The sequence below is a fragment of the Ranitomeya imitator genome, chromosome 9, assembly GCF_032444005.1.
Source record: "Ranitomeya imitator isolate aRanImi1 chromosome 9, aRanImi1.pri, whole genome shotgun sequence".
In the NCBI taxonomy this organism is placed as follows: Eukaryota; Metazoa; Chordata; class Amphibia; order Anura; family Dendrobatidae; genus Ranitomeya; species Ranitomeya imitator.
Genome location: NC_091290.1, coordinates 9,079,981 through 9,103,351, shown reverse-complemented (window position 1 = coordinate 9,103,351; position 23,371 = coordinate 9,079,981). Strand labels below are relative to the sequence as shown.

Below are 23,371 nucleotides of genomic sequence, written 5' to 3'. Positions count from 1 at the left end.
AATCCCATCAGTATTTGGGGACCCGAGTTTGATCCAGGAGGCTTGATGCTGTTCACTCAGGGATTTAGTAGGGTTACGTGGTGCGAGTTACCCATTATTACCAAACAGGGTACAATGATCACCAATGTCATATATGGGTTGAAACGGTCATTAACTGAAACAGAAACAGCCGTTTAAGAGACTTACAAAAATTGGGTGAGGAATGGCCGAACTGCTACAAAGGTGAGGTTGTGGATGACGGTTCCTTGTCACAGATCATACACCATAGCAAGACTGAGCGCAGCAACAAGACACTAGGTAGTTATACTGCATCAGCAAAGTGTCTTCCAGGCAAAAATGTCACCGGATAACGTTGATTTGGCGATCACCACATATTGACTTTTGTTTATCCACTTCATTTTTATCAATTAGCAAAATAAAAAAAAAAATAAGTGTTAATAGTTTTATAAGCATTTTTACATGGTTGAGGGGAAAATGTTGCACAGTATTGTAGAGCTTAAATAATCAAAAATGCAGGTTTATAAAAAAAAAAAAGTAAGAAACTAATAAAGCAAGAGCGGACGCCACATTTACCTTATATAACACATATCTTTAATCATTTTTAGAGGTAACAAAAAATAATTTAAAGAGAAGATTCCGACCGTTCTCCATCCCACCCAGTAAGCGTCACCTGTGGATTCCACCGTTCTCCCGTGGTTGATGGCACATAATACAGTGAAATGACATCTCCATTACCTCGTTCTAGGTGATCCCGGCTCCACAGCCGCACGTTGGCTTTTCGTGAGATGACAACGGCCCCGTTTAGTATTATACAATATAAACTCTGTCCAAAGTGATAGAAAGATTAGCCACGGATACAGAAAAATAATATTTAATGAATGGGAAAAGTCATAGACGGAGCTTAGAGTGCACATAATAAATACATCATGGAAATTGTGGCCACCCATCAACACCTCCACTATGTGCAAGTGACAGGCACATGGCTTAAAGGGGCACCAAATCTAAAGCAACCCCTTTATAAAACTAGAGCTCCGCCATAAAAGAGCTGGAAGCATACACATTATGTATGTAAAGGTCTCCTGAGGTTCTCAGACCTGAAGTTGTAGGCAATGAAGTACTCAGCATGAGGGCGGCCATTTTAGCTCCATCTAAACTGTAACTAGGAGGTTAGACTTTAGCTTTAGTGTCTCTTTAAGGCGGCAGCTCGTAGTGACTATACTCTACCACAAGGAGGTGCACTAAGTGCCCATTCCGTAAAATCTGGGCTGTGATTGGATGGGGTCATCGCACTATTGACCCCTGCTTGGCGTATATAGCATACCATTTGCTTTTCCACTGCCCCCTGACCACGCTTACCTTACGCTTCCTCAAAGATCCCATGGCACAGATACATTAATCGCGATTTTTGGGATCATGCAGAAATAAAAACAAAAAATCAGATTTAAGTACAAAAATAATTGAGAGTTCATCCTTGTGTCCAGTTTAAGCTACATCTGAATGTCGAGTGCTCCCAGTTGGAAAGTTACTCGAATTGGCACTCGTATCTAGTAATGGCAAAGTCTTCTTGGTTCCTTTAGGCAGATACATTAAATAGAAATTGTGGACTCTACTGCCGGACGGCGGAGATCACCAGCTGCTTGTTACAGGGGTGCCGCTATAGAGAGTGCAGAGGTAGCCGTCCCACCCAGGCCAGGGTGCCCGACAGGGTCCACATGAGACAGCAGAATTACAGATAGCACGTGGTAGGTGTGGGGGTCGTTACAAACTTTGCATTTGGGCCTAGCAGCTCAATTTATGGCAAATTTATAGTCGCATAAAATGTAAATGGAAGCTCCTCTAAAGACCCTTTTACAAGGACCAATGCCAACCCTACAAGGACAAACTTTAATTGGCACAATTGCTTGGTCCCCATATGGAGAGCCAATGTTTTAGTAGGACATCTCCATCCCAACGATGACTTTTAGGCCAACAAACAAGATGAAATTAAAGTGTTTACATGGGTCAACCATTGGGATTGGGTTATTCCAAACACTCGTTTCGCCAATTATAAATCGTTTGTAAAAGGGCCTTTAAATACTTAAAGAAAAACCTCTCAAAAAGACCTTCTTTTCAGGAAGACCCCCTCGTCCAGACCAGAGTAACACTATCATGTGTACTGGCCATCTTCTATGAGAAGACCATTTTTCAGTGAAATTTTAGAGGAAGGATGGTCCAGATTACCGTGACCTGATTTTAGTAGACCTAACGGAAACATTACCTGATATTAGAGATTTGTGGGGGGTTTTAGTACTCAATATATGTCATCACCTTTAATAAGCAACTGGATAGGTTAAGACTATAGAGTCAGATAAATGACGGCCCGATGTATGTACACATGCAAGCCATCTATATAAAGAGGTAACCGGATGCCCCACAGCAGGGGGCAGAGTTCTCTTGGTCCACCCTGCAACAGGCCCCAGACAGTTTCCATAGAACCTGATCAGACCAACCCAAAGACTCATCCAAAGGCGGTGGAACTTGTGGACAGTAACATTATATATACGATCATTGATGGTTGAGGTTACTAGAGGTCTCACCAAGGGTTGGAGACAGTAGAAACCTTCAGATGACATGGGCAGAAGAGAGAGGCTTGATAAGAACAGCTTCTACAAAATTAATAGTCTGCCTTTATCTAGGAGAACATTATAAAGCCACATCGACAGATCTGTACGTGGGGCCTTTGTAAAATACCAACGAAGGTTTTGAGCTGCGGTAAAATAAATCTTTACCACTGGGTGACCTCTTTAGCCAGTAGTTCACATGGATGTGTGTGGTTCTTTAGGATTGGTGTCCACCATTGATGGACCTAGATGATAGACCTCTGACATAAACCTATCCTTCAAAACAGGACTTGTTTCTTATAGTGTAGGCTTCATTCGACTCATCTCCTTGCAATCCTTCTGGCCAGGTTAGGGCTCCCGAGAATGTCTGAGGTTGTTTTTTTTGTGGCCTGGGAAATGCTCAAGTCTATATTGTCCCTTTCATTCTCCCATCTAGCAAACTTCAAGGCACGATTCCTTCTTTACGCCTATCTGGCTGTGCCGATGTTCTTATACTGACACATGAGGAGATGTTTGAAGGTCTTTTTGAAAGTAGCATTACACAACGCATAACAAGCTGGATTTATCGTACTGTTCACGTAGCAGAGCCAGTAGCCTATGTACCACACAGTTTCAGGAATACAAGTCTCGCAAAAAGTGTTTATTAGGACCATGACGTTGTAAGGAGTCCAAGTAATAATGAAGGCCAACAGTATAGCAAAGATGGTCCTGGTGACTTTCTTCTCCCTAGCCGCCATCTGTCTTTTTTTCCTCACTTGATTGCGAGCTATACTGGCAAATTTCCTCGCCACATTAGCTGGACGAGAGTTTGGCAGGGTTGAGTCTTTGTGCAGAGGTATCGAACATTCAGGAACTATCTCAATAGCCGTCACACACTCGTTGCCCGTCTGCTTGGTCACAATTTTGATTTTGGACCACTTTGAAGCAGCGCCGACCCTTGGATTCAACTGTTGCAGGCTTTGAGTGGGAGCCAAGACGACACCAGAAGGTGGATCAGTCACTTGCTTTTCCTGAGGGTTGTTGGTCATGCTGACGGAACTAGATTCATTCGAGGTCTCTTTATCTTCCACCGATTGAAGGTTAGTCAATGACTTCTCTAGTTTGCCATTTCTTACCCCATTCTCTCCTGCACCCTTGACTTCCACTGCCTCAGATTTAGGAAGGCTCTTTATCTGCTTGATCAGAGGACTCTTCATGGAGCTTATGGGTTTACTCTTCTTCTCTGGTTTGGTCTCAGGACAATGCCGGCGGACTCTGCTTCTGCTGGCCAATGAAATGTGAATATAGAGAATGGTCATGATGATCACCGGAAGATAAAAGGCAGCTATGGCTGTGCCGAAAGTAACTGCAGGGTTGGAGAGAAACTGAATGTAGCACTCCTTATCTTTCACTGTCCTCTCACCCACAATGAATTGCCAAAAGAGGATGGCGGGTGCCCATAGTGCAAAGGAAAGAAGCCAAGCTGCTGCAATCATCAATCCCGCCATCTTGGTGGTTCTTCGAGCTGGATAGGTCAAGGGTTTGGTAACACAGAAATATCGATCAAAACTGATGATTAGAAGGTTCATCACGGAGGCATTACTGACCACGTAGTCCAATGCCAACCATAGATCACACACAATGGGACCAAGCGGCCAGTAGCCCTTTATAATGTAGACGGAGTAGAGATTCATGGAGAACACACCAATGATGAGGTCGGCACAGGCCAGGCTGAAGAGAAAATAATTGTTCACCGTCTGTAATTGGCGGTTGACCTTGATTGAGAGCATCACCAAGATGTTGCCCACAACAGTGACCAAGCTGAGAGAACCAGTCACTGTGGCAATGAAGATCATCTCCATAGTTTGATACTTGCTTGAAACCTCTCCGGTGTTATTGGGAGGTTGCGTAGGAAGACCTGTCGCGTTCTCCCAAGTGTCATTTTCCATTCTGACTGGACAACAAGGGGTCGATATGTTGTAGAAAAGATCTACGGGAACAACAAAAAGAAAGAAAAAAGAAGATAAAGTTATAACAAAATGTCACAAACATCGTTACCAGGAGAATTGTACTCGCAGACACAGAGCGCACTATTTAGCACACTCATTTAGACGGCTGTCGAGAAGGTCTGACATGTTCCATGGTCCTTGTATAATGGTTTTCAAAGACGATGGGAACGAATGTCTGGGGGTCACGGTTATTAGTTAATTAGTGTGTGTCATTTTAATGAGCCCGATGGTAACTTTGCTTTTAAACCGCAAGAGAACGGCTATTTTTGTACAAAGTGGCTGCAAGTGGGGAACGCTGGGAAAGCTGTAATCCAAGCAATGATGCTTCATGAAGTCTTTCCAGTCCTTACTAGCTGCAAGAGATATTAATGGCGAATCATAGGAAGCAAGATATATTCCGGACCGAGTGCTACAGCTCATGATGGGCTGAGGGCTATACGGCAATGGCTCAGACCGGCAATGCTGTTTCACTGTATAGTACGCCTATAATCTTCATCCAAGGTCATATCTAACTCTCTGTACTCAGATCCCAGACCAGTGTCATGTCCCCCACCCTTGTATACAAATCCCAGACCAGCGTCATCCCCCCCTTGTATGCAGATCCCAGACCAGAGACCCCCCATTTATATACAGAATATACAGACCCCAAACCTCCCCCACTTACATAGAGACCCCAGACCTTCCCCCTTGAATACAGACCCCAGACCAGCGTCATCCCCCCTTAAATACAGACCAGCATCATCCCCCTTGTATACAGATCCCAGACCAGCGTCATTCCCCCTTGTATACAGATCAGCATCATTTCCCCTTGTATACAGATCCCAGACCAGAGACCCCCCATTTATATATAGAATATACAGACCCCAAACCTCCCCCACTTACATAGAGACCCCAGACCTTCCCCCTTGAATACAGACCCCAGACCAGCGTCATCCCCCCTTAAATACAGACCAGCATCATCCCCCTTGTATACAGATCCCAGACCAGCGTCATTCCCCCTTGTATACAGATCAGCATCATTTCCCCTTGTATACAGATCCCTGACCAGAGACCCCCCATTTATATACAGAATATACAGACCCCAGACCTCCCCCACTTACATAGAGACCCCAGAACTTCCCCTGAATCCATACCCTCATGATCCAGACCACAGACCAAAACCTTCTGTATACAGATATATGTGATATTTATGACCTTGTTTACTCAGGCTTGATTGTATGCATCTGGTCCACCCTTAATTCTCTGACCAAGATGAGCAGAGATCACTCCTCTCTGCTTCACACCTGAACGCACTTAGTTGTACATATATTGCAAAGCACAAGTCTGCATAGACTTCAGTCTGCAGTGTGATCCCTATAAGTGTGTCCTAAAAGTGTGGATTACAGTAGAATTAAAACCTGAATTCAACCTGAAGGGAACTGAAGGTAACTAGCCAGTCACTGTGAACAATGTTTCTGTTTGTTTTCACATTCACCCCTATAATCCTTCACTTTCTGCTAACTCCCCCGACCCCAAACCAAGTAAGGAACTGTTCATCTCCTCTTCAATCCTCCCCATCCACCTCACCTCCTCCTCAGAACTGTTCCTTAACATACAATCCTCAGTTTCCAAACACAGGCAGCCCCCTCATGCCCTCTCCTGCTCCCACCTGCTAACACTTTCTCTGCTCCTTCTCACTGCTGGTGATATCTCTCCAAATCCTGGTCCTCTTCACCACATCCCCACAGTCAGTTCTACCTCCCATCCACGCTCTATCACAAACTTCCGTAACCTCTCTAACCTTATACCCATTCACCCAGCCCCCGCCTCCCCAGTCCCACTAACAGGAGCTTTGTGGAACGCTCGCTCTGTCTGCAACAAGCTTTCTTACATCCATGATCTCTTTGTTACTACCAAACTTTCCTTCCTCGCCATCACCGAAACCTGGCTCACCCCTTCTGACACAGCCTCCCCTGCTGCACTCTCTTACGGTGGCTACCACCTTTCTCACACACCCCGCCCCAGCAGCAAGTATGGCGGAGGAGTTGGTTTTCTCCTGTCAGATAACTGCTCCTTCACCCCAATCCCACTACCACCCTCTGTTACCCTCCCTTCCTTTGAGGTGCACTCTGTGCGCATCTATGCTCCCACCAACCTCCAACTGGCTGTCATTTACCGCCCCCCAGGGCCAGCCTTTGACCACTTCACCACCTGGCTACTTCATTTCCTTTCTGCGGACATCCCCACGATCTTCATGGGCGACTTCAACATCCCCATTGACACTTCCCTCTCAGCTGCCACTAAACTTCTATCTCTCACTTCCTCCTTCGGCCTCACTCAATGGTCTTCTGCAGCCACCCACAAAGATGGTCACACACTGGACCTCATCTTCACCCACCTCTGCTCTCTATCTAACCTCTCTAACTCACCTCTTCCACTCTCTGACCACAACCTTCTCACATTCTCATCTCTCTCCAATCCATGTCTACAATCCCCACCCCACAAACTTTCACACCCTCGCAGAAATCTTAAACATCTTGACCTACATTCATTCTCTGAATCCCTCCTCCCTCTCACAGAGATAAGTTCCATACACAATGCGGATGACGCTGCCGCTCTATATAACACCACAATAGCTGTAGCTTTGGAATCTGCTGCCCCTCTTGCACATACCAAAGCTCGCAAAATCAACAGACAACCCTGGCACACCAGCCTGACCAAAGAACGGAGGCGAGCTTCCAGGGCTGCTGAGCACAGATGGAAAAGATCCCACTCCAACGAACACTTCATCGCATTCAAACAGTCCCTCACTACTTTTAAGACCACACTCGCCACAGCTAAACAAACCTACTTCTCATCTCTCATATCCTCCCTGTCTCACAACCCTAAACAGTTATTCAACACCTTCAATTCTTTCCTCCGTCCCCCAGCACCTCCTCCCTCTCCACTTATCTCCGCTGAAGACTTTGCCTCATTTTTCAAGCAGAAGATCGATCGCATCAGAGACAGTTTTGGTCAACAACCTCCAGAGCCCTTCCTCCCGACTCCCCAGCCCTCCACCTCCAAAACCAACTTCTCCACCATTAGAGAAGATCAACTCTCCACTCTACTCTCAAGATCGCATCTCACCTCCTGTGCACTTGACCCGCTCCCATCCCAAACCTCACCACAGTCTTCATCCCAACCCTAACCCATCTCTACAACCTATCACTAACAACTGGTGTTTCCCCCTCAAGCTTTAAAAATGCCTCCATCACACCTATCCTCAAAAAGCCTTCTCTTGACCCATCCTCTGTATCTAGCTATAGCCCTATATCACTTCTCCCTTGTGCCTCCAAACTACTGGAACAACACGTCTACCTCGAACTGTCCTCCCATCTCTCTTCTTGCTTCCTCTTTGACCGCTTACAATCTGGCTTCCGGTCACACCATTCCACTGAAACTGCCCTAACCAAGGTCACCAATGACCTCTTAACCACCAAGACCAAGCGACACTACTCTATCCTCCTCGACCGGTCAGCTGCCTTTGACAGAGTGGATCATTCCCTATTACTACGACCCTCTCATCCCTTGGCATCACAGACTTGGCCCTATCCTGGATCTCATCATACCTAACAGACCGGACATTCAGCGTCTCCCACTCACACACCACCTCCTCACCTCGCCCCCTATCTGTCGGAGTCCCACAAGGTTCAGTCCTAGGGCCCCTGCTCTTCTCCATTTACACCTTTGGCCTGGGACAGCTCATAGAATCTCATGGCTTTCAGTATCATCTCTATGCTGATGACACACAGATCTACATCTCTGGACCAGATATCACCACCCAACTAACCAGAATACCTCAATGTCTGTCCACTATTTCATCCTTCTTCTCCGCTAGATTTCTGAAACTTAACATGGACAAAACAGAATTCATCATCTTTCCCCCATCTCACGCGACCCCCCTAACGAACCTATCCTTTACAGTAAACGGCTGCCCACTCTCCCCAGTCCCACAAGCTCGCTGCCTCGGGGTAATCCTTGACGCTGATCTCTCCTTCAAACCACATAGCCAAGCCCTTTCCACTTCCTGCCGACTTCAACTCAAAAATATTTCACGACTCCGTTCATTCCTCAACCAAGAATCTGCAAAAACCCTAGACCATGCCCTCATCATCTCTCGCCTTGACTACTGCAACCTCCTGCTCTGTGGCCTCCCCTCTAACACTCTCGCACTCCTCCAATCTATTCTAAACTCTGCTGCCCGACTAATCCACCTGTCCCCACGCTATTCCCCGGCCTCTCCCCTCTGTCAATCCCTTCACTGGCTCCCCATTGCCCAGAGACTCCAGTACAAAACCCTAACCATGACGTACAAAGCCATCCACAACCTGTCTCCTCCATACATCTGTGACCTCGTCTCCCGGTACTTACCGGACGCAACCTCCGATCCTCACAAGATCTCCTTCTCTACTCCCCTCTTATCTCCTCTTCCCACAATCGTATACAAGATTTATCTCGCGCATCAGCCCTACTCTGGAACCCTCTACCACAACATATCAGACTCTCGCCTACCATCAAAACCTTCAAAAAGAACCTGAAGACCCACCTCTTCCGACAAGCCTACAACCTGCAGTAACCACCGATCAACCAAACCGCTGCATGACCAGCTCTATCCTCACCTACTGTATTCTCACCCATCCCTTGTAGATTGTGAGCCTTCGCGGGCAGGGTCCTCACTCCTCCTGTACCAGGCGGGACTTGTATTGTTTAAGATTATTGTACTTGTTTTTATTATGTATACCCTTCCTCACATGTAAAGCGCCATGGAATAAATGGCGCTATAACAATAAATAATAATAATAATAATAATAATAATAATAATAATAATAATACAGATCCGCTAAAAATAAAGGCCCCAGTCAAGACAAATATATTAACCCTGTCCGATCCTGCACTCTTCTTCATGGTCACCTGCAGAGACATCTGGGAGTGAAGAGGAAAGCAGGGACGGGGAGTAGAATCTGCTGGACGTTCCCAGTGCAACTGTGTGCAAGCATATGCTGTAATCATGGCTCTAATGTGATTATATCATTGAACAAATAACCTGCTAAATGCTCATTTTTTTACATAATTATGATGAATATTGGAGATATAATTTCATGTCAATCATTTGTATACTATTTGCCAGGTGAGTATATAACCCCTTCCCATGTGCAGCTGTAACAGGACACCTAGCTCAGCAGAGGGTCAAGCCTCAAAAGGCTGTGATTAACAGATCTCACATCTTGGGCAAGCTAAGCCCAGAACAAAAGGCTTGTTTGTAAAATAGATACAATACGATCAAACTGTTTTGCTATGATTTAATAAGGAGAATATGGACTTATTAAACATTCTGGTCACACACCGGTTACATTTTTGAGACCTATGGATCGGACCAAAGCCTTCCAGTGTCTTAATCCGTTTTAGCACCACAGGGTGGGGAAATACATAGAATGGTTCATAGGAGCCAGTTGGCAAAACTGTGTTTGGTCTCGATGCATAGCAGGGGCCTCGCGAGATATGATGGCACAAAAACTCCTCCCTATGTCCACCCATTAAGGAGTTATGACCCAGCTTGATTTTGGAGTTTTTAGCAGTTAGATGCAACGGCAGGGGATTTAGGTTCAGCCCAGAGGGCAGGAGGGGAGTGATCCAACGGGAATAAAGGCTAGTGTAAGGTCATGTGGCCCCTCTGTTATGCTTGTGGTTCACTTCGAAAGTGGGGCCACGTCCGTGCTATGAAGGAATGAGGAATCAACTGGCAGCCCATGCCCACTGCGGCCCATCACAAATGGTCTAATATTAAACCGGTAATGGACATGATCCATCTGCTTATATCATTTGTTCTATCACGATTGTATTTTTGTATTTGCATATCTCACTAATGTATTTCAATATATATATATATATATATATATATATATATATATATATATATATATATATATATATATATATATCTCTAAGGGTCACTTCCATCTGTCTGTCACGGAAATCCCGTGTCGCTGATTGGTCGCGGCCGCAGGTCACAGTCCGGTCGCAAATTCGCCCCTTCCTACTCTCTGTCCCCCTCCAGTCAGCGCTCACACAGGGTTAATGGCTGCATTACACTGCATTATGCCACGGTGTAACGCAGTCCGTTAATGCAGCTATTAACCCTGTGTGACCAACTTTTTACTATTGATGCTGCCTATGCAGCGTCAATAGTAAAAAGATCTAATGTTAAAATAATAAACAAAATAAAAAAAATCATTATATTATCACCTTCCGTCGCCTTTGCCGCTGCTCCTCGTGACGCTCCGGTCCATGTATTGCGGTCTCGCGAGATGATGATGTAGCGGTCTCGCGAGACCACTAAGTCATCATCTCGCGAGACCGCAATGCATTCTTGGGACCGGAGCGTCGCGAAGAGCATCGGTAAACACCTGGGCTGGATCCGGGGACCGACGGAAGGAGAGTATATAACTATTTTTTATTTTAAATCTTTTTTTTTTTTTTTTAACAGGGATATGGTGCCCACATTGCTATATACTACGTGGGCTGTGTTAGATACTGCGTGGGCTGTGTTATATACTACATGGGCTGTGCTATATACTGCATGGGCTGTGTTATATACTGCATGGGCTGTGTTATATACTGCATGGGCTGTGTTATATACTGCATGGGCTGTGTTATATACTACGTCTCTGTGCTATATAATACGTGGCTGTGGTATATATTACGTGGCTGGGCTATATACTACATCGCTGTGCTCTATACTATGTGGCCTGTGTTATATACTGCATGGGCTGTTATATACTACATCTCTGTGCTATACACTACGTGGCTGTGCAATATATTACGTGGGCTGTGCTATATACTACGTAGGCTGTGTTATGTACTATGTAGGCTGTATGATACTTGGCTGTGCTATATTTCTCTGCTGTATCTGTGCATCATGAATCGTGGTATGTGTGAAAGAGCGGGGCCCACTGAGACTCTTTCGCCCGAGCCCCTCAAAAACCTGGAGCCGGCCCTAGCTTCACTGATTGCAAATTGGGGCGGAATTTGAACCACGCTTCGCTAATTGGTCACGCCCGCTCGGCCGAATCCTGTGTATTCATTGCATTATTCTGAAAACTTCATAAATAAACTACACACATATTCTAGAATACCCGATGCGATAGAATCGGGCCACCATCTAGTATATATATATATATAAGCATTGTGTATATAGTGGATTGTCTAGTGTACCCTTAAGGGTATGTGCACACGTAGGAAAAGAGGTGCAGAATTTTCTGCACAAAATCCGCATCTCCTGGCAGAATCCGCATCCGCGGATTTGCCGCGGTTTTTATGCGGATTTTGTGCGTTTTTTATGCGGATTTTCAGCGGTTTTGGGCCACTGCGGGATTTTAACATGAAGGGGTGCAGAACCGCTGCAAATCCACACAAAAGAAGTGACATGCACTTCTTTGAAATCCGCAGCAATTCCGCACTGATTTTTTTTCTGCACAGCTTTTTTTTTTTTTTTTTTCCATAGACTAACATACTGTACATCACAGTGGGCATCTGCAGCATTTCTGTGCGGTAAAATCCACTGCGGATCCGCAGCAAATCCGCATCGTGTACACATAGCCTAAGGTGATTACATTGGCCTGATCTTTTATCTCGATCCACACATCCGTTTCTCGCTTAACTTTCCATGCTACCGAGGATGGTTTCTGGCCCGATATAATCCTGTTAATGTACCAGGCTTATATCCAACGAGGAACTGGTAGCAGTCCTACCTGACCGGCAGCGCTCTCTTTCACTGGTGCTAGTTAAAGGGGCCTCAGCCTGTCAGGGTTGTGAGTGAGTGTGGTGCCACGTCAGTGACTGCGTGGGCCACATATCCACACTCCCCGTGCCTCTCTGGTCCCGTGTTGATAGGGGGAGTCTGTATAAGTAAAAAGGGCAATGTAGTATCCAGCTACTTGAGTTCTTGCAAAAAAAATTGTGTTTATTAGTCAAAACTTAAAAAATATTATTATAAGATATCCGTGGTGATCTAAAAGCAACGAGTTTCATAGAATGTTCATTTTCAAAGCCTTTTCAAGGACGCATAGTATATACGGTACACACACATGCACTTTACCAACCAGCCAGCAGGTGGCAGCATTGAACCGTCGCTATAACATAGGCTTTATAACAAGACCTTTTTATGTTTTTCCTCACAGATCTTTCTTTCTTACATGCATGCGAGACTTGTTAGACTAAACCGTAACATTTCTATTAACAGGGATTCGAGAAATGTGCCCCACATGGCATCATCTCTCCTAAATATCAGATCCATCAGATTACACATAATGCATTTATGCATTTAAAGTCGCAAACCACCAATTACCCATCTACAGCGGAAGTGGTAACTTGCAAGGTGCTGGGACCCCACAAACTTCAAAATCGAGTTGTGAAGTGTTCTGCTGGCGCAAGGGCCGCACATGTGCACCAACCCCTCCATATCACGGTCTGTGGGGCTGCGCTGAGACCTCCCTGGATCGCCCCCATTAAGTATGAAGTTGCAGTCATTTTCCCCCACAAAGAAAGGAAAAATATTGCTGTTTTTTGGCGGTTTCGCAAATTATGAAGTATTTTGCTGTATATTTGCAGCACTCTTAGAAAAAAACAAAAAAAAATCTTTGCTCCAAAGTTTCAGAATTATCTGGTAGAATCTACGCATATAACCGAGCAGCGGATTTTCCATCTGGATTTTTCCCACTATCACCATTTATTCATACATTTCCAGGAGGAATAACAGAGGCTGTAAGAAAATGTGCAGCAGAACGGTTATATTTTGAGGGGGAAAACCAGCATTTACCAATGTGCTGCAGAGCCAGCAGATCCTGTACATCTGATTAGCCACTTCATAGGTGTTAACATAGCAAATTGCACAGAACATAGAACGGTCAGGGCATGATCCATAACGCTGAAGATTTCAGTGTGAACTCGGTATGCAGTGGTGTCAGAAACGTACCCTGGATTTTTAATGGATCTTCCATAAAGATGTCATTTTAAGGACCCATTTGCTGGATTTCCACATTTTTCCTACACAAAAATTAAGATTTTTTTTTTACAGTTACACATACAAACAAATGGTGGGAAAGGAAAAAACAACAGAACTTGACATCTGATCTACAATAGATACAGTGTATCCATTATATCCATTTTTTTTTTTTTTGTGGCAAGAATAGTTGGGGGCGCTGTTGCATTAGTATCTATGAAAAGTTATTGTTAATGACAGTGGTCAAGAGAGGTACTGCAGTCTAAAAATGTTTCTTAAAGTTGCCAGAACTTCCCACAACAGGTCCTGTCCTGTCTCTCCTGTCCCGTCCTGTCCTGTTCCTCCCGTCCCGTCGTGTCCCTCCCGCCCCGTCCTGTCCCTCCCGCCCCGTCCTGTCCCTCCCGCCCTGTCCTGTCCCTCCCACCCCGTCCTGTTCCTCCCGTCCCGTCCTGTTCTTCCGTCCCGTCCCGTTCCTCCCGTCCCTCCCGTCTCGTCCTGTCCCTCCCGCCCCGTCCTGTTCCTCCCGTCCCGTCCTGTTCCTCCCGTCCCGTCCTGTTCCTCCCGTCCCGTCCTGTTCCTCCCGTCCCATCCTGTTCTTCCGTCCCGTTCCTCCCATCCCTCCCATCTCGTCCTGTCCCTCCCGTCTCGTCCCGTCCCTCCTGTCCCGTCCATATAATAGCACGGTGTCACGCCTGGGAATTAAATGTCCTTCTGCTCTCCTGTACTGGAGAACTACCTATAGAGGATACTGCCTTCCTATCTATAGTCATAGGGGACATCTATGGAAGATATTAGGACCATCCATAATTTGCATAGTTTTAGGCGCTCGCTCAAAACATATTTGTTCAGAGCGGCCTATCACGTTCACTAATCAAAGTCATTTTATGTTTGTGTGTGTGTAGCCCATTCACTATCTCCATCTACCCCCCACCCCCTGAAGATGGCCGGACCCTCATTGTAAATACATCATTGTAAATACGCACCTGTACTTTGTATCTCCCCCACCTCATTGTAGACTGTAAGCTCTCACCAGCAGGGGCGGATTATTGTGCTTTATTGTATTGTTAACGTTGTTACTTATGACTGTTGTGTTTGAAACTGTTAAACTGTAAAGCGCTGTGGAATATGTTGGCGCTATATAAATAAAGATTATTATTATTATTATTATTAAGAAGTAATAACAGTTTTGAAGTCATCTTGGATCTATTTTCTCAGCCTTTACCATACTTTACACTGCATCACTGCTTCTTGAAATAAGCACTGGAGGAAGCGGATGCCCAGGGAGCGGATTTCTATTACAAGACATAGGACTATTATATGCTGGAAGCCACTTCTGAGAATAAGAGGGTCTTGCAGTAAGGATGGGGTTGGTGCGGAGCGGTCAGAGCATTCGTGTCTATGGAGCAGATAGAAAAAGGCAAGTCCAGCGTCACAAAGGTGCGTTCTCATCGGCTGCTCCATTCGAGGTGGTGCCCCCTGATTAAGAGACTGGTGGGACCCCCCCAGTGATCAGCCATTACTCTGAATAGGTGATCAATGTCAATTGTGGCATAATCCCTTTAAGTGACCACCAACAATCGCACCCCGTTATTATTGGGGCTACAATACCCTGAACTTAGTAATGGGAGTGCAGACGATCCAGAGAGGTAAGAGTTAACTCCCCCCGCACGCCGGTAATGGCAGCCTGCCTGTCCGCGGTGAAACGTGATGACGCGCAGTGAACTTTAAGAAAGATTATACGGTTGGGAACCGTCAGAAGATAATGGTGGCAAGTAGCAGTTATGTGGCACCAGGCGCTGATGGCGCTCATCCCACTCGGGGGCAGTCAGCTCTGCCGTATGTCAGGGACGCCCGATATGTCGCCATCCTGAGCACGCGCCTTCTGCCGCCGCGTATCTGTCCGCGCTCCCGAATCCGCACTCTCCATTTACTCCCCAGGAACCCATTATACTTTTCAAACTTTTTCTGAGAAATCTGCATTGATGAATTCCTCAGTTATTCCTCCTGGAAACTGGCTCTTCCCATTCCCCGGATCAGTAGGGTGGGCTCCTACATGGCCGTCAGTGTCCGTATTGATGCCCCCTACAGACGATGGGTGGGATAAAGCCAATTTTCAAGAAGAACAACAGAGGAACATCCCATCTACTTAGATGCTTTTCCTGGAAGTCCGCACATTCACCGGGTGCACACTGCTTCTCCAAGCCTGTCGGGGAATATCCTATGGAAAATGGATGGAGCCGTGGTGCACCTGTGCAGCCAAAACACCAATAAAAGGGGGCACTTTATATAAATTCTCAAGGATCAATGCGGGTCTTAGTGGTGGGACCCCCCAGCAATCAACAAGTCATCGCCTATGCACTGGACAGGCCCCAACTTACCAAGATGGAAGTAACCCTTTAGGCTATATTCACACTTAGCGTTTTTTACCGCGGAACCGCCGCGATTTTGATGCTGCGGGTCCGCAGCAGTTTCCATAGCGTTTACAGTAACATGTAAACCCTATGGAAACCGCAAACCGCTGTGCACATGCTGCGGGAAAAACCGCGCGGGAACGCAGCGGTTTACAACCCGCAGCATGTCACTTCTTTGTGCAGAATCGCTGCGATTCTGCACCCATAGGAATACATTGAACCGCTTACTTCCCGCATGGGGCTGTGCCCACGTTGCGGGAAGTAAGCGGATAATGTGCGGGTGGTACCTGGGGTGGAGGAGAGGAGACTCTCCTCCAGGCCCTGGGAACCATATTTGGGGTTAAAAAATAAAAAATCTGATTATACTCACCCTCTGATGTCCGGAGCTCCTGGGCGCTGCACGCGGCCGTCCGGTCAGAGTTGCTGTGCGACCAGGACCTGCGGTGACGTCGCGGTCACATGACCGTGACGTCACGAAGGGTCCTTCTCCCACAGCATCTTTGGAACCAGACCGCCGGGTGCAGCGCCCAGGAGATCCGGACATCAGAGGGTGAGTATAACCAATTTTTATTATTTTTAACATTACTATTGATGCTGCATATTGCTGCATATGCAGCATCAATAGTATAGGCGGAAACCCGCAGCGGAAAACGCGGAACAAACCGCGATAAATCTGCAGGGAGAACCCGCAGGGACCCGACGCAAGGTGTGAACATGGCCTTAAGCAGAAACATTTTGGCTGCAAGCAGTCACCACTAGGGGGAGCACACTGCATACGGCTGTCTACAGGGGGCTCAAAGGCCTAAAACAGGACGGAAGACCCCTCTACAGATCAAAACCTGCCAGCTATGATATCAATAACCCCTTCATTGCCACGGACCACCACGGATGCTCCCATTAGTACCTCTAGTGCTCCAGACAGCTGGGAGGGTCCATTACCCTTATATTCCAGGACCACCAGGAATGTGCCTAATAACCCCTTCATTGCCACGGACCACCACGGATGCTCCCATTAGTACCTCTAGTGCTCCAGACAGCTGGGAGGGTCCATTACCCTTATATTCCAGGACCACCAGGAATGTGCCTAATAACCCCTTCATTGCCACGGACCACGACTCGTGATGTGCCCATTTCTCAGCACTAAACAAATACTTCCATAAGGTTGGCCATTGAGGACTATCAAACGGCACTATATGGTAGAAGTATTGAGGCACTATGCAGCACAGTATGGCGGAACTATTTATTCACTATATGGCTGTTATATGTTCACCCAATGGCATTATATAATCACTGTAAAGTTCTGTTTGATGGCAATGTATGGCGGTACTATTCGGGCACTATAGGACATGGTATGGTGGCATTATTTAGTCACTACAGTATTATTATATATTCACAGTATAGTTTTATCATGTGGTAAGACTAAGGCACCACCATTAAGGCACTATATGGCAGTATTAAGGCACTTATGTGATCACTATGCACCATTACACAATTCCTGTCACATGGCACTGTATGGCAGTATTAATTAGGCACTTCATGGCAGGGTATACATGTTCAAACTATGGCACCATTACGTGGCCACTGTATAGAAACGCAGCACTATATGGCGGCATTATACCACACCATACATTCTATTATAACTGCCAGACGTACCAGAGGTGCCACGTTTCCCCCTGCGGGCTCTCGATCCGGGCAGCTGCAGCGCAGCTTTGACACATGAAGCTACGGCTGCTGCGTTATAAATAAATCCCGTATAAAAGGCGCCGCTCAGATTCAGGGCGTCTGCGTCATTAGAGCAGTAATGATACGTCGATGATGAATATACATGCAGAAGGGCTTTGTCTGGTGTAAGTGGAATAAAACTTTAATCTGCTGATTGCATAAAGCTTTTAAGCAGCCGCTCTGATGCCCCCAAACCAATTCTTAGTCAGGGACACGGAGGTTATTTTAGCTGGGGACGGGCTCTGGGGACGTCGCAGACCTCAGCCACCGAGGTTCACCGAGACAGAACAGCCCGGAATCACACGCTAAAAACGGGGGAAAAAGGGATTAATAAGGAAATATTAACACGGCTCAGTAAAGATTCCTTGGTGACGGAGTTTCTTGACACATACAAGTTCTTTGGGTAACAATGTAGATTTAGGACATATTTCCTCTTTTTTAATCTATATCTGGACCCAATTCATTGTCATAAAACCATAATATGCACATTTCCATCTGGAGAATTTTAGGGGTTTTTTTTGTTATTTTTTTTGCTGTAAAATGTAATTCTATTTATTTCAGTAAAATACTGCCCCCCGGTGGTGACATTGTGAACAAGAGCAAAAAAAGGTTTAAAGTTTGTTAGTTGTATGACCCCCTGCTGGCGTTATATAGTCACTATATAGTAATGTTACTTGGTGCTGTGGATCGCTATACAGCGATTACAGCAGGGCCGGATTTTTCACCCACTCTGTGCCCTCGAATGCATATTTTAAGGTCATCTATGTCATCTATATACCACCGGTTCTGCATAGGACTCTGATAAACTCAGCTTTACCACATCGCCGAGTCAAGCAGTAAGGAGATGGACGTATTGCCAGTGTTCCCCCATGAAGACCATGTAAATTGGTGCAATGAATAATGTGAATTGTGACTTGTGTTAATGATGTTAATTATGTGCGTAGTTTGACAGTAGCGCTAGTTAATGTTTGGGACTAGCCCAGGGTAGGAGGGTCTAAGTTAAAGGGAAAGTGACAGCCTCCTGTCAGTTATATAGGGCCTGGAGTGCATAGAACGAGGACATAAAAGGTCCAATGTGAGCAGTGCTGCATTCCTGGGTGTCCCTAGCAGGGAGCGAAGACCAGAGGAAAGGGAAAGTGCGATCCGGAGCAGAAGCGACAGATTGAGTGATTTGCTGGAGGCGGCTACTGGGAGAGGACACCTAGCAGCAAGGCCCAGAGTTTATAACTCTGGAAGGTAATGAATGGGTTTAGACAGGACTGAGTATGTGAGTGCAGTGTGACCCGGGTGGGATATCCAGCACGTCAGCAGAGGAGATGATGAGGATCAGCCAAACTGGGGGGGGGGGACAGACGCGGATTGAGTAAAGGACGCTTGCTAAACAGGACTGCAGTGTTCAGCTCTGGTTATGGTGAGGTAGTGGGAAGCAGTGACAAGTAGAGATGAGTGAACCCGAAGAGTAAAGTTCAAGGGCCGAATGCTGAATTTTTTCCAAAATGAAATAAGGACACTTTTTCCAGCTGATAAATGGTGTAGAGGTCACAGGAGGTCGAGTGCAAAACTCAGCCTTTGACCTGGGGCGAATTCTTCAATGTTACAGTCACTGACCCTGGGCTCTCCGCCTGGCGGTTACACTGACCCTCGGCACTCCACCTGGCGGCTACATTGACCCTCGGCACTCCCCCTGGCGGCTACATTGACCCTCGGCACTCCACCTGGCGGCTACATTGACCCTCGGCACTCCACCTGGCGGCTACATTGACCCTCGGCACTCCCCCTGGCGGCTACATTGACCCTCGGCACTCCCCCTGGCGGCTACATTGACCATCGGCACTCCGCCTGGTGGCTACATTGACCCTCGGCACTCCACCTGGCAGCTACATTGACCCTCGGCATTCCACCTGGCGGCTACATTGACCCTCGGCACTCCGCCTGGCGGCTACATTGACCCTCGCCACTCCGCCTGGCAGCTAAAGTTGACCCTCGGCACTCCGCCTGACAGCTACATTGATCCTCGGCACTCCCCCTGGCGGCTACATTGACCCTCGGCACTCCGCCTGGCAGCTACATTGATCCTCGGCACTCCCCCTGGCGGCTACATTGACCCTCGGCACTCCGCCTGGCAGCTACATTGATCCTCGGCACTCCCCCTGGCGGCTACATTGACCCTCGGCACTCCGCCTGGTGGCTACATTGACCCTCACCACTCCGCCCGGCGGCTACATTGACCCTCCCCACTCCGCCCAGCGGCTACATTGACCCTCAGCACCCTGTTGGCTGTTACAATTACAACTTGAGACAATGACAATGAATTCATGTCTCGCTTGCGGCATTCGCAATATTCTTACCCAAACCGTTGTTGGTGAGAGAGAGATTTAAAAACTCCCCATTTAGCCAGAATATTCAGAGTTCCTGGTAGGTTTCAAGTTTGTCCCGTCATCAGTAGCATGTGCCCAACCCACCAAATCCAATACGGCAAACTCCCATATGACAGCGAAGGCCGCTTGGCTTGATTCTGGAGGATCAGAAATGGAATGCAGAATGGGATGGAAGCTTCTGTAGGACCCCCAGCCCTCCTCTCCCTCGCTGCCACCACAACTGTATATATTAAGCTTCTTCCCTGAGGACCAGTGCCGCACATGAAAAAAGTGTGCAGTCCCCTGTAGGGACTTGGCACAACCCTCCTGGCAGAGACTTACATGTATAACATTGCAGATGCCACAAATATTAAAATGGCATTTCAGCATAATTTTTTTGCACATACATTGCTACCTCACCAGCGATATTCTAGATGCACGTTTTTATTTCATCGCGGTTCAGTTTCACCCATACATTGTCTCCCTTTATCATAGGCAGCGGGCTGATGTGATCTGCCGTGTGACCACTACTTCAGTACATGCTGTCATGTGTAGACAGGAAGTCAGTCTGCGACTTCCTGTGAGCGGCTACATCATCAGATCTGGCAACACCGACTCTTCCCACCACTTCCCTCTGCGAGTCTGAAGAGCTCACAACTGTCCTTAAAGGCTCGGAAGGCAGAACATCGGCGTCCACACTTGTCAGGACAACATGTGGCATACTGTCGGCTCCACAAGCATAAATAACTCAGGACCATAATGGAGTTTCCAGATGACGGATATGATTTATTAATGTTTATGGAGATGCCGTGTTTGTACGGATGCCTCTCATTGTAGTCATAAAGTATCTGCTTAATGGAGAATTAGAATTTAGGGAACAGAGGAATTTCACAATTTATAGGGGGCACGGTCATAATAAAAGGGAGCCGTCACTTGGAAAAAAAATATGTAATTTTTTTTTATTATTTTTTTTAATGGCCGGTGTAAATGCCGCTGTTCTCCTGAATCCGGTGGGGGTTTTGTTTTGTTCCTGAGATATGGCACCCCCTCGTCTCTGTATAATCCAGTCTTGTTACCCTTGGGGGTGTGGTCATCGGGAAGACACCCACAGAAGAGCCGAGAACCACACCCACTTGGTCAAAAAGACAGAGCAGAGAGGGGCCATATCTCAGGAACGGAGAGGAGCAGGAGCAAAAGAAAAACATTGCCGGATTCAGGAGAACAGCAGGATTCATACAGAGTAAAAAAAAAACAAAAAAACAATCCTTTTGTTCCAAGTGTGATTTACCCACATATCATACACCTAAAACCTTTATGCTCATTTGCCTCAATGCATGTGTGTAAGTCTTACTGGGTACTCGGATGTTCCCATTAATTATACTGGGTGCCCTCCTCTGCACTCACTCCAGAAGTTTGACAGCTTGGCGGTGCCTTGGTCGTGCCGCCGGTCATACCCATGTCTCTCCGAGGCTGCAATGAAGGAGAATCACAGGGTGACCAAGGCTGGTTGTATCCAGTGATCGAGGCAGCGTTAGGCTGGCGTGGGCAGGCTGTAATGCCCAAAGCTTGCACGCCCTGCCCAAGTAACGGGCTATGCATTTCAGAATTAAACATCCCTCCATTCTCAAAGGATTTTTTTAACTTTGGGTAAATTGCAAAGTTACTTGTCTTCAGAAGCATTTTTTGCTATTTTACCCATTCAAGAACTTGAGATAACCTCTAAGATAAGAGAGCATTGCCTTGCACACAAAGACATGGAATATTCCTAGGATGCAACCATATTCAAAGGTCCAAAATACAAAAAAAAGATACGGGTACACCAGTGGCAGAAAGTGGAGAAGTCTACTTCATTCTGGAGGTCAGACCTGGCCATTAAAGTCTATGGGGATCAGGATGAAAAGATGGAAGACAGACCTCGTACTTCAGAGTTTCATCCGTTTTTTCATTAACCCAATATTCAGAGTGTATGGAAATAAAAGTTCAGAGTCTACCTTATTCAGAAGAAAAGAAAAAAAATGCATGCAACACGAAGGAAAGCCAAAAAGAAACAAGAAAAAAAAAATAGTAGACATATGTAAGACACAAATTTTGGGATTCTGTTCTGTGGAGCAAAGAAGCCAAACCGAAAATCAGCAGTGTGTCTGAAGCGTATACTGAAAAGAACATCCGTTCTAAACCTGTAGCTCATAGAAGGCTCAATGGATCCTATCAAGCTTTAGGAAATTCCAGAAAAAGTAACGAGTCTTATGAGCTGAAGTTTCAGAAATGGCCCTTAAAGATTATGGGGTCTTCATCAGTCACCAAAGTAGAACCACAAAAAGTCTATGCTGGGATGTAATGAAAGCACGTGCAGCAGAAGACCCAAGAATATTCTTGAGCTGGAGTCATTGTTCATGAGATAAGGGCTAAGATTCCTCAGAGATGCTGCCAGAAGCTGGTGTCTGGCTATGCATCATGTCTGCGGCAGGTCGCAACAGCCAGAGGAGCGGCAGGTCGCAACAGCAGGAGGAGCGGCAGGTCGCAACAGCCAGAGGAGCGGCAGGTCGCAACAGCCAGAGGAGCGGCAGGTCGCAACAGCCAGAGGAGCGGCAGGTCGCAACAGCCAGAGGAGCGGCAGGTCGCAACAGCCAGAGGAGCGGCAGGTCGCAACAGCCAGAGGAGCGGCAGGTCGCAACAGCCAGAGGAGCGGCAGGTCGCAACAGCCAGAGGAGCGGCAGGTCGCAACAGCCAGAGGAGCGGCAGGTCGCAACAGCCAGAGGAGCGGCAGGTCGCAACAGCCAGAGGAGCGGCAGGTCGCAACAGCCAGAGGAGCGGCAGGTCGCAACAGCCAGAGGAGCGGCAGGTCGCAACAGCCAGAGGAGCGGCAGGTCGCAACAGCCAGAGGAGCGGCAGGTCGCAACAGCCAGATAGGTTCTACCAAGTCCTGAAGAAGTGAATAATTAGAAGCCTGCAGCAGTCAGCAAACATGGTGAAGAATTTGGAGAAGCTACTTATTATAGCAGTTGTTCAGATATTTATGTTGCAATAAACCAATGAAACAAAAACAAACTGAGGAAAGTTTGTAAATTTTTGATTGTAACCATGTATGGCACTTTGTCCCTGACAATTGGCGATGTTGGCACAAGTAATAAGGAGAGGGAGGAGAGTTAATAAGGGATATAACAAGGAGATCTAGTTGCAGGATAGCACGACCCACGGCGACCTGCCCATCCCCTCCCTCGCTCATTACCAGCTGACTGACTAGACTTTCTCCTTTGTGGCAGCGCGTACAAAA

General features: G+C 46.7%; 1 protein-coding gene across 1 annotated transcript in view; it reads right to left on the bottom strand.

Annotated features, from left to right (window-relative positions):
- Positions 1–568: 568 nt before the first annotated feature.
- Positions 569–23,371, bottom strand: part of CHRM4 (cholinergic receptor muscarinic 4) — a 48,780-nt gene continuing 25,977 nt past the window's right edge. Inside the window, exon 2 of the mRNA XM_069740523.1 lies at positions 569–4,569. Coding sequence (XP_069596624.1) covers positions 3,068–4,569 — 1,502 coding nt within the window. The 3' untranslated portion in view covers positions 569–3,067. The remainder of the gene's footprint in view (positions 4,570–23,371) is intronic.